The sequence below is a fragment of the Ranitomeya variabilis genome, chromosome 3 (assembly GCF_051348905.1).
Source record: "Ranitomeya variabilis isolate aRanVar5 chromosome 3, aRanVar5.hap1, whole genome shotgun sequence".
In the NCBI taxonomy this organism is placed as follows: Eukaryota; Metazoa; Chordata; class Amphibia; order Anura; family Dendrobatidae; genus Ranitomeya; species Ranitomeya variabilis.
This window is the reverse complement of record NC_135234.1, coordinates 115,306,703-115,319,704: the sequence shown is the minus strand read 5'-3', so window position 1 is coordinate 115,319,704 and position 13,002 is coordinate 115,306,703. Positions and strand designations below refer to the sequence as shown.

The 13,002-nt window shown below is 44.0% G+C and overlaps 1 protein-coding gene across 1 annotated transcript; it reads left to right on the top strand.

The window, feature by feature from the left end:
• The first annotated feature begins 1,397 nt into the window (after positions 1–1,397).
• Positions 1,398–3,096, top strand: LOC143815402 (claudin-4). Its single transcript, XM_077294553.1, has one exon. The coding sequence runs from the start codon at positions 1,480–1,482 to the stop codon at positions 2,107–2,109; it is 630 nt and encodes a 209-aa protein (XP_077150668.1). The 5' UTR covers positions 1,398–1,479; the 3' UTR covers positions 2,110–3,096.
• Positions 3,097–13,002: the final 9,906 nt, after the last annotated feature.

Here is a 13,002-nt window from a genome sequence, read left to right as displayed (position 1 = left end):
TCAGCTATTTGGTGGCACTTTCACCCGTGCCATCCTGTTCCTACAAAATGTCACACATTTGCCACACATGACTTATAGTGGTTTTTTATGCAGAACGGCTATGGATGCGAAGCTGTCATATGCCACACCAAATATATGGTCACCTGAAAATTTCAGCAGCCACACTATAGGATGCCTATATGTACTGTACAGGACCAAATTATAGGGGGTAAGTGTCCAGGGGACCTCCGCCACCTATTCCCCTAATTCCTTCTCCGCCACTCCTAGCAGTAACACATGTGAGTCAGTCACAGTGTATTTTCGGCAAGATAAATGTTATACAGCTTGTAATACCAAGGGTCAGGGCTTTGTTCTCACTGCATAGAGCTCAAATGCCCCATAAGGCTGAACGCAAGAAATCCAAGGATTATAATCCATGCATTATAATTGCAATAGGGTGATAAGTGGCTGTCAGATACATCTGGCTACACATATCTCACAGTTGAACAAATAATTTAGAAAGTTAAAATTTAACAGGTTGAACTTTGCAATCCCCAATAATAGTGAGCAGGGGAGAGAAGGGTCACCACAAAATTGCTTTCTCAGGAGCCTGGTAGGTACCCAACATGACTCACGTGTATGGAGAAATATGGTGCAGATAATGAATTAATCAAATGTTAAAAAAAGGGGCTAGGATGTTTGTTTGGAAACAATAGGAGGGTTTTGGAACAATTCCATTTATTTTCTGTTCTAATGGCAATGAAGCAAATATTTTGACCACCCTAGCTATTAAGCTTCCCTGCTATTAATTAAGTCCCATAAATATAAAAGATTAACATGTAATGATTTTTTGTCCGACTCAAGCAGTTTGGTGCTTTGTGACGTAAATTTCAGGCCACAAATGCGTGCCAGCGGCTCTTTCCGACAGGCAATTCACTGCTCAGATTCCTGGATTCTGTGTATATTTCTTGTGCTGATTTCATACAGTGCATGAAAGTTAATTTCTAGGAGATACTCTAGTTATAGGTGGGCTTAGGGACAGGCAGCATATCACATACATGATTAGTCATCTGTGACCTGTATGACAATAGGATGAGGTAACATATTTAGCTTTTTCTGCTTTATGACCCTATTTCCTGTGATTAATACATACGCTGTCCCTAGACTTTCTGTTTTCAGGTTGCAGTGCTATGATACTAGGAAACTCTGTTGGCTCTTGTGACACATACAGCCCAGTGACAATTTTGCTTAGAAGATGGGGGAGGTGAAGGGTGGGTGAAACCACTCATTGTTGTGACAAACACAGAATCCAGCTCAACTAGTTTCATGGCTCCTGGTGAGTTTCTGTGAGATGGAGAACTGGATTAATGCAGACAAACTCCTCCCATGGGTGTTTGGGATATATCTAGCCTCCTGCATTCACACCTCACACTTGCACTCCCTATCATCCAAGACAGAGCATCTTTCTAATTTCTCAGCTCGGCAAAGGAAAAAGAAGAAATGGCTTCCATGGGTCTACAAGTCCTGGGCATCGCCCTTTCCATCATCGGCTGGCTGGGCACTGTGGTCTCCTGTGCCCTCCCAATGTGGAGAGTTACTGCCTTCATCGGTAACAACATTGTGGTGGCCCAAATCGTTTGGGAAGGACTATGGATGAATTGTGTTGTTCAAAGCACTGGACAGATGCAATGCAAGGTCTACGACTCCATGCTTGCCTTGGCCCAGGATCTCCAAGCAGCCAGAGCCCTTATTGTCATAGCCATAGTTGTGGCTCTCCTGGGAGTTATGTTGTCCATTATTGGAGGCAAGTGCACCAACTGTGTGGAAGATGAGTCCGCAAAAGCCAAGATCATGATCGTCAGTGGAATTGTCTTCATCGTGGCCGGAATCCTTACTTTGATCCCTGTCTCCTGGTCTGCAAACAACATCATCAGGGACTTCTACAACCCACTGGTGGTTGAAGCACAGAAGAGAGAGCTGGGAGCCTCACTGTACATTGGGTGGGCTGCAGCCGCCTTGCTTCTCCTGGGTGGTGCCATGCTGTGCTGCAACTGCCCTCCAAGGGATCAGAAACCATACTCTGCCAAATACTCTGCTGCAAGATCTGGACCAGCCAGCAACTACGTTTAATTAGGCACTGTGGACTAAAGGACATTGAACTTTCATCCATTTTTTTTTCTTTCCCTTATAGTTGGACACAGACTGTAGCATGGGTCATCTTAGAAGAGTCACTTCATGATTTTGGTTGTTCCTTCACTCTTAGATATGCTACAATTGCACAAGCCCATCAAAGAAACTCTTTATAGCCCCTGTCCAGCAGAGGGTGCTGTCATTGACAAATCAGATGCTCAATGAAGAGAACTGTAACTTGGGTGGGGTGCGGTTTTGGGTGGGAAAGTAATAACTGATCTGTACAAATATTGGGCTACATAGGTGCATGCAGGCAGTGTGCCATACTTACTCTGGTCAGTAATATGCAACAGTTAAAAAAAATCCAAGCCTCAAAAGCCAAGGGTCCAAAATCTTGTCCGTGTTGTCAAATAAGGAACTCAGGGAGCAGAAAATGTTGAAAGAGAAGAGGGTTGGAAAATGGAACCTACTTGAGATTTATGTTATAGTGATTTATGCTAATGAGATCTAATGCAGGTTGTAATATTTCAGTATTTCATATTGCCAACCATCTGTGCTCTTAGATGAAAGGCAACTCCCAATCATTGACCTGATAGGAGTTGTAGTTCATAAAGGCACTTTTGGTTTTCTGCTACAAGGGCTTTTCTGCCAAATCAAAATGTGAGATGTACAGTAAAACCTGGCTTCTTAGGATGATTTTAATTCTGTATGTATATTTAAGATGATATATACCATAGCTGGTCTTTACATTAGCCATACTATGTAATATGCCCTCCTTTACTGTTCAGACTAACAGTGATCACAATTTACTGTGTGTGCACAATGCTCCTATCTGTGCTTCTTCCATTGCTGCTTCATGTCAGTGAAGAAATATAAATGTATGTTGCTTATATTTTTTAAACTATTATTTTTATATGTTTTCATAAATGTTTATGCTATTCAGATTTTAAAACTTGTTTCTAAAATAAAAACAAAACTTTTAACCAATCTTGTTGTACAAATGTATTTGTTGTGATATACGAGTATTCTTGAAATTCAGGTATGTTTGGAAATATGCATACATGGGGGATACATGGGGGAGAGGCATCTGCATTTGCAAGACAGTACTTGCATGAGATACCTAATCGTTATTTCACTTGAAGGTTGGGGAAGGTAATAACACAGATACTATGCTGTAAGTGCAAATAGAAGTTCATATGACATAATCTCTTCCTCTTTGTGTTTCTTTTCAGTAATAATATATACTACACGATATTGATGTTACATATCGGTTTTTTTATCCAGGTAATTTTTATGGGTCTAATTAAAAATGTAATGTATAGAAAAAATAAACCATTATATTCACAAGGGGTGTACATAGAAGCCATGGGGCCCCATCGCAGAAGAATAATGCAATCCCCATAGTCCTCTATATAGTATAATGCACAGCCCATAGTCCTCCATATAGTACAATACACAGCCCATAGTCCTCCATATAGTATAATGCACGGCCCATAGTCATCCATATAGTGTAATGCACAGCTCATAGTCCTCCATATAGTGTAATGCACAGCCCATAGTCCTCCATATAGTATAATACACAGCCCATAGTCATCCATATAGTATAATACACAGCCCATAGTCATCCATATAGTGTAATGCACAGCTCATAGTCCTCCATATAGTATAATGCACAGCCCATAGTCCTCCATATAGTATAATGCACAGGCCATAGTCCTCCATATAGTATAATACACTCTCCAAAGGCCTCCATATAGTATAATACACAACCCATAGTCCTCCATATATAGTATAATGCACAGCCCATAGTAAGCCATATTGTTTGATACATAGCCCATAGTCCTTTATATAGTATAACGCACAGCCCATAATCCTCCATATAGTATAACACACAGCCCATAGTCCTCCATATACAGTAGTATAATACACAGCCCATAGCCATCAATGTATTATAATGTGTAGACCATAGTCTTCCATGTAGTAGTATGGCTCCCGTGTACTCACAGATTTAAAAAAACAAACAAAACACTCACTTTCCCTCCGCTCCCCCGCCGTGCAGTGTTCTCTTCTGAAGCTGGCAGCTGACTTCAGTATGCAAGCGACGGGAGTGCCTGACATCACTGCCATGTGCCCCCAGTTGCGTGAACACAGATGACAGCTGCTGGATTCTTGATTGTCCAACTCGATGGGTCTGTGCACCGCAATACACTTCAGCTCACCCGTCGGGCTGGGTGGCAGCGATGACCGCTGTGACCACAGTAGTCACACCCCTGCCTGGATGCCAGGTGGGAGGAAATTAACAACTTTAACCCAGCTAAAAATCTTTGTAAATGATAGTGGCACCATATCAGGATTATTACTAGTACTGTTATACACACATGTGGTATTGCTGGTAATGCACACACATTGTGTTGTTGTACATACACTCATATGATATATTATCTATACTATACAAACATACAAATTCATGCATACTCATACTAATAAATATACATTAAAGTGGTTCTTTGTCCTGCTATTGATGAACTATTTTTAGAAAAAGTAATTATATCAGATTGGTGGGGTTCCGACATTCAGTACCCATCAATGATCAGCTGTTATCAGCTCCGGCTAAATATATATAGTGAACAGAACCAAAATGGCATGGTTCTATTCACTGGACACCTTGCACTAGCTGTTACCGAGAACTGCAGTTCAGCTCCTATTTAATTGAATACATAGTGGCAATGACCAATTCAAAATGGATGGGACCTTGCTGTTCCTGCTCATGCACTGTATATATCCGTCAGGACCTGAAAGCCTCTGGTTAGTGGGAGGGCTTGGTGTTGGAACTCCACCCTTACCGACTGGATTTTGGTGAATATCCTTAGGGTAGGTTATCAATATCATAAAGCCAGACTCTAACCACACACATACATAAACATATTACACAGACGTATGTGAACAATACATACACATACACACACACACATAAAGGAGGAAGTAGGCAGCCATCCGCAGCCCTCCTGAACGGCAGCCTAAGGCTACTTTCACACATCAGGTTTTTTGTTTCAGGCACAATCCGGCAAGCTTTGAAAAAAACGGATTCGTTTTTTTTAATGCCGGATCTGTTTTTTTCCTCATAGAGTTGTATTAGTGCCGGATTGTGCCTGATGGGCAGACGTTTCATCCGTCTTTTTCCGGATCCGTCCAAATTGTCGTTTCCGGCGGACGGAGAAAACGTCCAGAGGAATGATTTTTTTGGCTGGCGAAAAAAAGCGTACAGTGACAGAACCGGCCAAAAACGCGCGAAATGGACATGTGAAACACTGAATCCGGCCTGCGGATCCGGCTTTCAAATCATTTTCCATTGAAATCATGCAGATTTTACGTTCTGGTCTCTCTCTCTCTCTCTCTCTCTCTCTCTCCACTATAAACTCCATGTTAAAATAAAAACAGGATCCGGCAGAAAAACAGATCAATTGCATCAATTTTTACAACTTTTTGCAACGGATCCGTTTTTTGGAACATTAGCCGGATTCTGCCTGAAACAAAAAAACCCATGTGTGAAAGTAGCCTAAGAGACCCAATGCTGAACCCAGGGAGGGTAAGTAAAGTGCAGTGTTCTTTTCACATTTATCTAAGCTGGCAGGCAAACATTATGTGAAAGTGGTCAAACCCTTTAAGTGACTAAGGGTGCTTTCACACTAGCGTCGTATGACGCACGTCGCAATGCGTCGTTTTGGAGAAAAAACGCATCCTGCAAAATTGCCTGCAGGATGCATTTTTTCTCCATACACTTGCATTAGCGACACATTGCCACACGTTGCATCCATCGTGCGACGGATGCGTCGTGTTGCGTCGGACCGTCGGCACAAAAAAAGTTACATGTAACTTTTTTTGTGCGTCGTGTCCGCCATTTCCGACCACACATGCGCGGCCGGAACTCCACCCCCTCCTCCCCGGACATCACAATGGGGCAGCGGATGCGTTGTAAAACTGCATCCGCTGCCCCCATTGTGGTTTTTTTTCACAGTATGCGTCGGTACGTTGGCACGTCGCATTGTGACGTGCGTGGTACGACGCTAGTGTGAAAGTAGCCTAACAGGTTTATGAGATTAGAAAAGAAGGTCTGCTATTTATTCTTGAAAAAAAGAGGTCCCATTCAAGTGAATGGGATGAGCTGTGACATCAGACGCAGACTACGGACAATCAAATATTTTATTATACTTTCGCACATTCTCTAATACATGAACACAATATGAAGCAACGTATTATAATATCACGCTTCAAATCTGTATATAGCTTGTAAGTACAGGCAGCGATGATGGGTGAAAGGCGATGCGAGTGACAGAGGAACGTTTGTGGTAACCTCCCATGATGTATTGGATGACTCATATTTGTTGTCATCTGAGAAACAAAACATTTTCATTCCATTGCACGATATCCTGTAATTTCTTCTTAACAAACTAAGTGGACATTTACTAATAGGCTAGTTGCTGAATTACTAACTAGCTATTAGTTCTATATAAGATAATAAGTGTAGCATCATTAATTTTTAAGAGATCACAGATTGTCTAGAGGGGACAAGCTGCCAAAGCTTTCATTTATTGCAATACAGAAGTGTAATATGATTAGAAAACTTGTTGACACTGGAAAGGGGTCTGAACATTCTGAGCCTCGAAGACTTCTCATATGGAAAGTCTTATATCAGTTACACAACGTGAGCGCTTATAAGGTAAATAAAATGTGAGGCCGGTGGTCCACCCCGAGGGGTAATCACAGCTAAAATGTGCTTGTAAAAACCTGTTTACAGGAGTATTTTTGCAAGCATTCTAGCTGCCCCCCAGCAGCACAAGTATTTCCAGCCTCAATAAGGCCTCTTATTCACTCCCTCTTCTTCCCTCCGAAGCATAGCTATAGCAATGCAGACTGTGCTGGGGCTGGGCTATGCCCTCCTGTGACCTGCTACATACCTCCCAAACCTTTTGGATTTTGGGCGCTGTCCATGCTCCATGCACTGATGTGTCTCCTCAAATTGGTGCGCAAACCACTCAATAGAAGCAGTATTGTTACAACCAGCCAGATACTGTATGTTCTGCTACGTGCTACCTACTCAGTGGTCCCAGCAACTACACATACTGATCCAGTGATCTTCTGGCTACCTATAGATAAAGTGTGCTTTAGTGGCAGTCAGAATGAAAGGCTGAATTCCCAATTCCACCCAAACATTGAGTCACAATACATTGCTATGGCGTCATGTGTGATGGCTTGCCCATATTCAAACTAAATGAGCTCCACTGTGTGTTTTTCCTGAAGAAGGGGCATATGTTCCCCGCTAGGAGAAAAGAGTTGGAGGGTCCAGTAGGTGGGTGAACGTACACTTATTCCATTGCTATTTGATAATATTTGTGTTGGTTATAGTACTCCATAGACCGGGTATAGTATGACAAGAATTACCCATAGTGTAATCTCTGGTAATCTTGTGTGTATATGGAGCGCCCGCTGGGGCCGAGGGGTACTTGGAACGGGGCCTGTTCTTAAAGGGGTGGTCACGGTGGCAGTGACCCGGTCCGTGGCCCTGGGCGTCCAATAAAAGGGGAAAGGTGCAGTGGGAATAAAGTCAATTGTAGTAGTGTTCCTGATGCCACGTGGTATTCGGCAAGGGATGGCCGATGCTGCTTAAAGGGGTCCTCTGGGGATGATGGTATTGCAGCAGAGATGATATAGTTCCCCACAGGTAGAAGTTAGTCCCCAGGGTCCCAGTGTAGAAGGCAAAGATGACAGATGGTGTAGTGCCGGAAAGAATTGGAGGACACAAGGTTGCAGTCTATTTACCTTTTACTGGTGGTATGCAGCCACAGTCCAGGGTACGGGTCACAGGTATTGGTGAGGTCCAGCCAGCCTGGAAGCGATTCGGAATCCCCCTAGCCAGGTGGGGTTGAAAGCCTTCCTTATTGCGCTGTGGTTTAAGTCCCTTGCTGCCTAAGGCTTCACACAAGGTCCTCACTTTCTCTCTGTCTCTTTAAGTAGGACACTAATCAGTATGGCAGGCAACTTGAGCCTTTTTACAGGTGTCTCTAATTATGACTCTATATGCTGCTGTGCCTTCGGATGGAATGGTGGACAGACTACTTGGAATCTCCTGCTCGCCGGTTTCTGCTGTGGGGCATACAGTTACCCCCACAACCTCGGTCTTCCGGCCACCGGCTTCTTGCGCTTCAGCGTGAAGGAAGCCCAGTCGCAGCTCCCCTCCAGCTCCTTACTTCTCCTGTGCTTATGCTCCCCTCACAGTCTCTTACAATCTGCTCTGTCTCTCTCTCTCTTTTCTCTTTCCAGGAGTTGCAGAACCACATGTCTGTATGGCCCCAGCTTTCCTCTCTCAGACAGAGTCACTCTGTCCCTGTCTCTCACAGACTGACTAACTCCTCCCCCTGGCCAGAATATATAGGTAAGAGACCCATAAACTGGATCAGAGCTCCCCCTTCTGGCCTGGAGTCAGGAATCACTCTCCCCGTGAGGAAAGCAATGCCACTGTAACAACCGGTTACCTGGGGTGTTACATAGACAACTATATATCTTGCTACATGTAAAAGAGTTGGTTCATTCGACGTTGTGTAGAGCCAAACCCCTTTTAAGAAAAGATTTGGAATAGTATGTCTTTTTAAATATAATAGGATGTGGTGGTCCTTGATGTTGGAGTCATTCGTGGAAGAAGGATGCAAGCAAACACAGATGTTGAGAGATGTTGATTTTTTTTGTTGAAAAACTTTACTCACAAGCAATGAGCTTGGTGGTAGACATTCTTAAATGAGGCAAATAGTTTCATAGTTTCAGCATTCTAAAATGAGTCATCAAATTGATTGACCAGAAATAGATAGTTTTCTGACACCTTGGCCAGTCTGCTGACATTTTCCTCAGCAGCATCTTCATCACTGTGCAATCTCCATTTCACTTTCTAAGCAGTAGTTTAGTGACCACCTCTCTTTGTCCTGTCTCCTTAGCAGCATTCTGCTGCTGTAACTCATCTGCCACTTAACAAATACTTTGGAATTATCCTTATTAATTACAGTATGTATCACAGTCTTTCATACACTGGCATCAGTCTCCTGGTCTTCTCTGGCATTGCACCTCTATTCACCTCTCATATGGCTCTTCGCTCTCTTGCACCTAACTCTTCCTCATATTCCACCCAGTGTTCACTATTCAAAAAGCCCCATAAGCCTAACGGCTCCTCTTTGCTATGGCAATTCTTGCACCTATTAATGACAGTTTTCTATTGCCCAGAGGGACTGGTCTCTCCCATGACGTACAGACCTCACATGCTTCACACGCTACAGCTTGGAGCTTTTCTTACTCTCTGTGGTTCTCTCTAAGTCCGAAGCTACTTTACAAACATAGAAGGAGGGCACCATCAATAGTAGCAACCAAATCGTACAGGGGATCTACCCAAAAGTATGTCAAACAGAATTTAATAAACCAAGGAGAAAAAGAGACATACCAAAAAATGGGGAACACCCTAAATATGATAATATATGAAAAAAGTTTATTTATTACAGTCCAAACAACACATACCACATGAACAATAGTAGTATAAAAACATGAGCATTAAAAACATAAATAGTAAAGACCACCTCCAAGGAAAAGGAGTGAAAACCCCGGACCAAGGGTCAGATGTACACAATAGCCTTATATACTTCAATAACCATAATGCAAAAGATTATTGTAGGACATGACAAAATACTAAAAGTACTGGTATACAGGAAAAAGTTGCTGTGCCTATAGATAGATAGGAATCAATGTCCCGGTTCACGGGTTGCTAGCAAAGATGCAATGTCACCATGTATCCATATTCACAAAGTCCACTAGGATGAGTGGACCCTATATGACCAGCCAAACTCAATAGAACCATGCAGTGTCTGTATACCAGTAGAACGCAGGCTGGCTTGTCCAGCACTCAGTACACTCAATAAAGAAAGTATTACACAAATAAGTGCATGACACTCGTGTGTGGCCAACAGATATGTAACATATATGACCAAGCCCCTCAGCTCAAATAGATGAAATAATGCACCTAATATAATAGTTAGGTCCAGCAAGCATAAAGAAACAGGTACATGTGCCCACCATGATCATCCATGAAAAAGGTTACTTACTGCTGTCTGCATTGAAAAATAACCAAAAATGCAGCTGCAATCTACAACAGAAATATGTGGGGAGGGGGTGGGTACATGACCTGTAAGAGCATGACGGAGCAGTCCAGAATGGAGGATATCGTTGCCAACCTACGTTACCACACTGCGAGTCCCACTATTCATGTCCATACAAAAAGTGTGCTCGATCCCAGAGAGGTCCAGAGGGGGAAAAGAATTAAGAACCCGACGCGTGTCGCCACCGCTGTGGCTTCATCTCTCTAAGTCCGAAGCTGGTGCATCTAAATAAGTACTTACCCCACAAGTAGCTACCTAATGGCACTGGTATTTCTCCAGCACAGCCTCCCTCGTTTCGTGTGTGCACTGTCTTTAAGCCTGACCGCTTCTTAAAGGAACATCCTAGCATTTGCACTCTCTGAGAGACTACCAGGGAATATGAGGGCACACACCTCACTAACCCTGACCCAAGACCCAAGTGGTTCGTTTGCAACCCAGTGCACATTAAACATTAAGGACACAGTGCAAAACCCTTGCCCACCACTGGCATGACCTCATACATTCCATTTGCTACCCAGTGGCACCAAGAATAATGCAGTATTCCCCCTGCTAATTCAAGTCACAATGTCATTACTTGCATCTTATGTGGTTTAATGGTCATGATTTGCAATTCTGTTGTATCACAGAAATAACAAAAATTAAAAAATTACAATAATTATACATCAAGATACCATGGCTGAATAACACAATTACATAAATCTGACTTCAACTCTGCATTGCTTTAGAAAATACAGGAGCGTTTGGCCAACGTGAGAGAAATCCAAGAATTAGCCAGCTGAACGATTGTCAGAACCGTTGTTTGGCCGACAGCCATCTAATGTGTATGGCGGGGTTTAGGGAGCCGTCTGTTGCTGAATCCAGGGCCGGCGTCAGCACCCGGCGTACCCGGGCAAGTGCTGGGGCCCTGGCGAGACAGGGGGGCCCATTCAAGGCCGGCGTTAGGGGCAGGCAGCTGCCAGTGCCTAGGACCACTGCTCCCCCAGGGGCCCTCAGCTAGCGGCACATCATGCAGCTGCTATGGGGCCCCTGTGAGGTAGGGGCGCAGTGGCGTATCCGGGGGGGGCAGCCGGGGCTGTCTAATTATACTCACCTACTCCTGGCGCGGTCCCTGCAGGTACCCGGCTCCCCAGCTTCTTCCTGTACTGAGCGGTGACATGGTACCGCTCATTACAGTAATGAATATGCGGCTCCACCTCCCATAGGGGTGGAGCCGCATATTCATTACTGTAATGAGCGGTAACGGTGACCGCTCAGTACAGGAATAAGCTGCCAGTGCTGGGAAGCAGGGACTGCACCGCGCCAGGAGCAGGTGAGTATACGGGGAGGGGAGCTGTTGTGGATTCTGTTTGTGGGCTCCCTCTGGTGGTTACTGCTGGTACTGGGTGACTTTGGTGGGTTGCGGCCTTTGGTTTCCACCTGTCCATCAGAGGCTGGGTGTTTCCTATTTTACCTGGCCTTTCTGTCATTCCCTTGCCGGCTATCAATGTATTCAGATGTGCTCTGTTTGGTTCCTGCCTACCTGCTCCCAGATCTTTCAGGATAAGCTAAGTGCTGATTTTCAGTTGTTTGGTTTTTTGTCCAGCTTGCTTATTATGTCTCTATGCTAGCTGGTAGCTCTAGTGGACTGAGGTTCTCCCCATGTGCCATGAGTTGGCACATGGGTTCTTGTAATCTCAGGATGTTTTTTTGATTAGGGTTTTTTGCTGACCGCTCAGACCCCTTTTGTATCGTTCTGCTTTCTAGTTTACAGCGGGCCTCAATTTGCTGAACCTATATATATCATCTCTATGTGTGTGCCTTCCTCTCATTTCACCGTCAATACATGTGGGGGGCAACTATACCTTTTGGGGTTCATTCCTCTGGAGGCAAGTGAGGTCTTATTTTCTCTGCAGTACTAGTTAGCTCTTAGGCTGGTGCGTGGCGTCTAGAACCAACGTAGGCACGCTCCCTGGCTATCTCTAGTTGCGTTTGTCAGGCGTAGGGCAGCGGTCAGCCCAGGTTCCATCACCCTAGAGCTCGTCCGATATTTTGTATTACTTTGCTTGTCCCTTGCTATCCCTAGCCATTGGGATTCATGACAGTATAGCCGGCCCACAAAGTGTTAATTGTTTGGGCTGAAGCAGGAGAAAAAGAAGTGTTTAAGGGAAATTTTTTTTTTTTTTTTTTCCTTCAGAGTTTTGCTGCCTAGCCCTTAATTGCTGTCTAGCTGCTTCTTACCTCCTCTTAACCCTTGAATGGCTCTGATATTAGCTGTTTAACATGGATGTCCAGAGTTTGGCTTCCAGCCTGAGTAATCTCGCGGCAAAAGTTCAAAACATACAGGATTTTGTTGTTCACACTCCCATGTCTGAACCTAGAATTCCTATTCCAGAGTTCTTTTCTGGAGATAGATCTACCTTCCTGAATTTCAGGAACAATTGTAAATTGTTTCTTTCTTTAAAATCTCGCTCCTCTGGAGACCCTGCTCAACAGGTCAAGATTGTAATATCTTTCCTGCGGGGCGACCCTCAGAATTGGGCATTTGCATTGGCACCAGAGGATCCTGCATTGCTCAATGTGGATGCGTTTTTTCTGGCATTGGGATTGCTCTATGAGGAACCCAACCTGGAGATTCAGGCTGAAAAGGCTTTATTAGCCCTCTCTCAGGGGCATGATGAAGCGGAAATATATTGTCAAAAATTTCGGAAATGGTCGGTGCTTACTC

Excerpts from the sequence above, each read along its gene's own strand:
- LOC143815402 (XM_077294553.1), top strand. The coding sequence starts at position 1,480 with ATGGCTTCCATGGGTCTACAAGTCCTGGGCATCGCCCTTTCCATCATC.